General features: G+C 63.2%; 1 protein-coding gene across 1 annotated transcript in view; it reads left to right on the top strand.

Annotated features, from left to right (window-relative positions):
- Window positions 1-1,545, top strand: part of SAMD11 (sterile alpha motif domain containing 11) — a 17,834-nt gene extending 16,289 nt beyond the window's left edge. The window contains exons 9-12 of the mRNA XM_015569667.1: window positions 8-255; window positions 449-573; window positions 899-1,009; window positions 1,092-1,545. Of these exons, the coding sequence (XP_015425153.1) occupies window positions 8-255; window positions 449-573; window positions 899-1,009; window positions 1,092-1,337 (730 nt within the window). The 3' untranslated portion in view covers window positions 1,338-1,545. The remainder of the gene's footprint in view (window positions 1-7; window positions 256-448; window positions 574-898; window positions 1,010-1,091) is intronic.
- Window positions 1,546-1,551: the final 6 nt, after the last annotated feature.

The following is a 1,551-nucleotide window of genomic DNA, read 5'->3' on the forward strand; positions in this document are numbered from 1 at the left end:
AGGGGAGCGTCAGCCCGGCCTCAGCCCGGCCCAGTGAGCCCAAGACCACCTGGGCTGAGCTCTGGGTACAGGATGGCTCTGAGGATGAGCCCCCCAAGGACTCAGACGGAGAGGACCCCGAAATGCTGGCTTTTGGGGGCCAGGGCCTCACCCCAGGTGGAGGGGCCAGCTCTGAGCGGAAGGGACTTCTCTCAGGGTCCCTGCCCCCCTCTCTGCCCTTGAGCGTGCCCTGCGTCAGCCCCTACTTCCACACAGGTGGGCACTCCAATGCTCTAGATCCCTCAGCAGAGGGCGGGGTGGGAGGAGACCCATCCCCCACTTCTCCTTAGGAAGTCCAAGGGGAGAAAAGGCCCTTTTAGTCACGGATCTGGACAAGGGCAGAGGTCAGCAGATGGGTGGGAACCTGGGAAAGAGGCAGCCAGTCCTAGTAACACCCCCTCCCAACCAGGCGCCATGGGGGGACTCTTCAGTGATGGGGAGGAGGCCACCGCCCCCGAGGACATCAGCAAGTGGACAGTGGACGATGTCTGCAGCTTTGTGGGGGGCCTGTCGGGCTGTGGAGAATACACACGGGTGAGGGGGCGCCTGCCCAAGGTGGTCCTGAGCTCCTGGTCCCCAGTGCCTCTCCTCACCCTTCTCCTCCTCAAAGGGTGTGGGGGGCACTGTGCATGCTCCCGTCCCAACCTGCAGTGCTGTGCCCTCCACACAGGCATGTGTCCAAGTTTTCTTTCACATGAATATTCTCCCTACTCACTGCACAAACAGCTCCTCTTTCCAAAGCCTTGAGCCCTCCACCCCCCCACCCCGACCTGGCAGCCTGGGCCTGGCTGAGGGACCCTGAAGGGTGAGCAGGCAGCTCCCACACTCAGGCGGCCCTGACAGGCTCCCACCCCACCAGGTCTTCAGAGAACAGGGGATAGATGGGGAGACGCTGCCCCTGCTGACGGAGGAGCACCTCCTGACCACTATGGGGCTAAAGCTGGGGCCTGCTCTCAAGATCCGGGCGCAGGTGTGTGCCAGGGGGGCGGTGGCCCCCGTCCTGGAGGGACAGCACCGAGGCTGCAGACCCCCAACCCAGTCTCTCTCCACAGGTGGCCAAGCGCCTGGGCCGAGTCTTCTACGTGGCCAGCTTTCCGGTGGCATTGCCACTGCAGCCACCAGCACTGCGGGCCCCCGAGCGGGCACTCACCTCAGGGGAGCAGCCCCCGTCCCCAGCAACGGCCCCCTCGCCCTTTGGGGGGGGACATCCCACTGCTGGCCAAGCCTCACCCAAGCAAGAGAACGGGACCGTGGCTCTGCTCCCAGGGCCTTCAGACCCCTCCCAGCCTCTGTGCTGAGTTGTGGAGCCCACCCTTCAGTGCCAGCCACTGCGACGCAAAGGCCCCTCCCCACAGCTGCTTTTCCTCTGGTTTGGGAGCAAAAACACAAAGAACTTCTAAAAAGAAAACATGTGACGAGAGGAAAGGAATGTGTTTTAAAAAACTTCTGGGGGTGACGCAGAGCCTGGCGCACACGCCTGGGATCCAGCCCGGTGCTGCAGACAAACCAAAG

The sequence above is a fragment of the Myotis davidii genome, unplaced genomic scaffold (assembly GCF_000327345.1).
Source record: "Myotis davidii unplaced genomic scaffold, ASM32734v1 scaffold586, whole genome shotgun sequence".
Lineage (NCBI taxonomy): Eukaryota > Metazoa > Chordata > Mammalia > Chiroptera > Vespertilionidae > Myotis > Myotis davidii.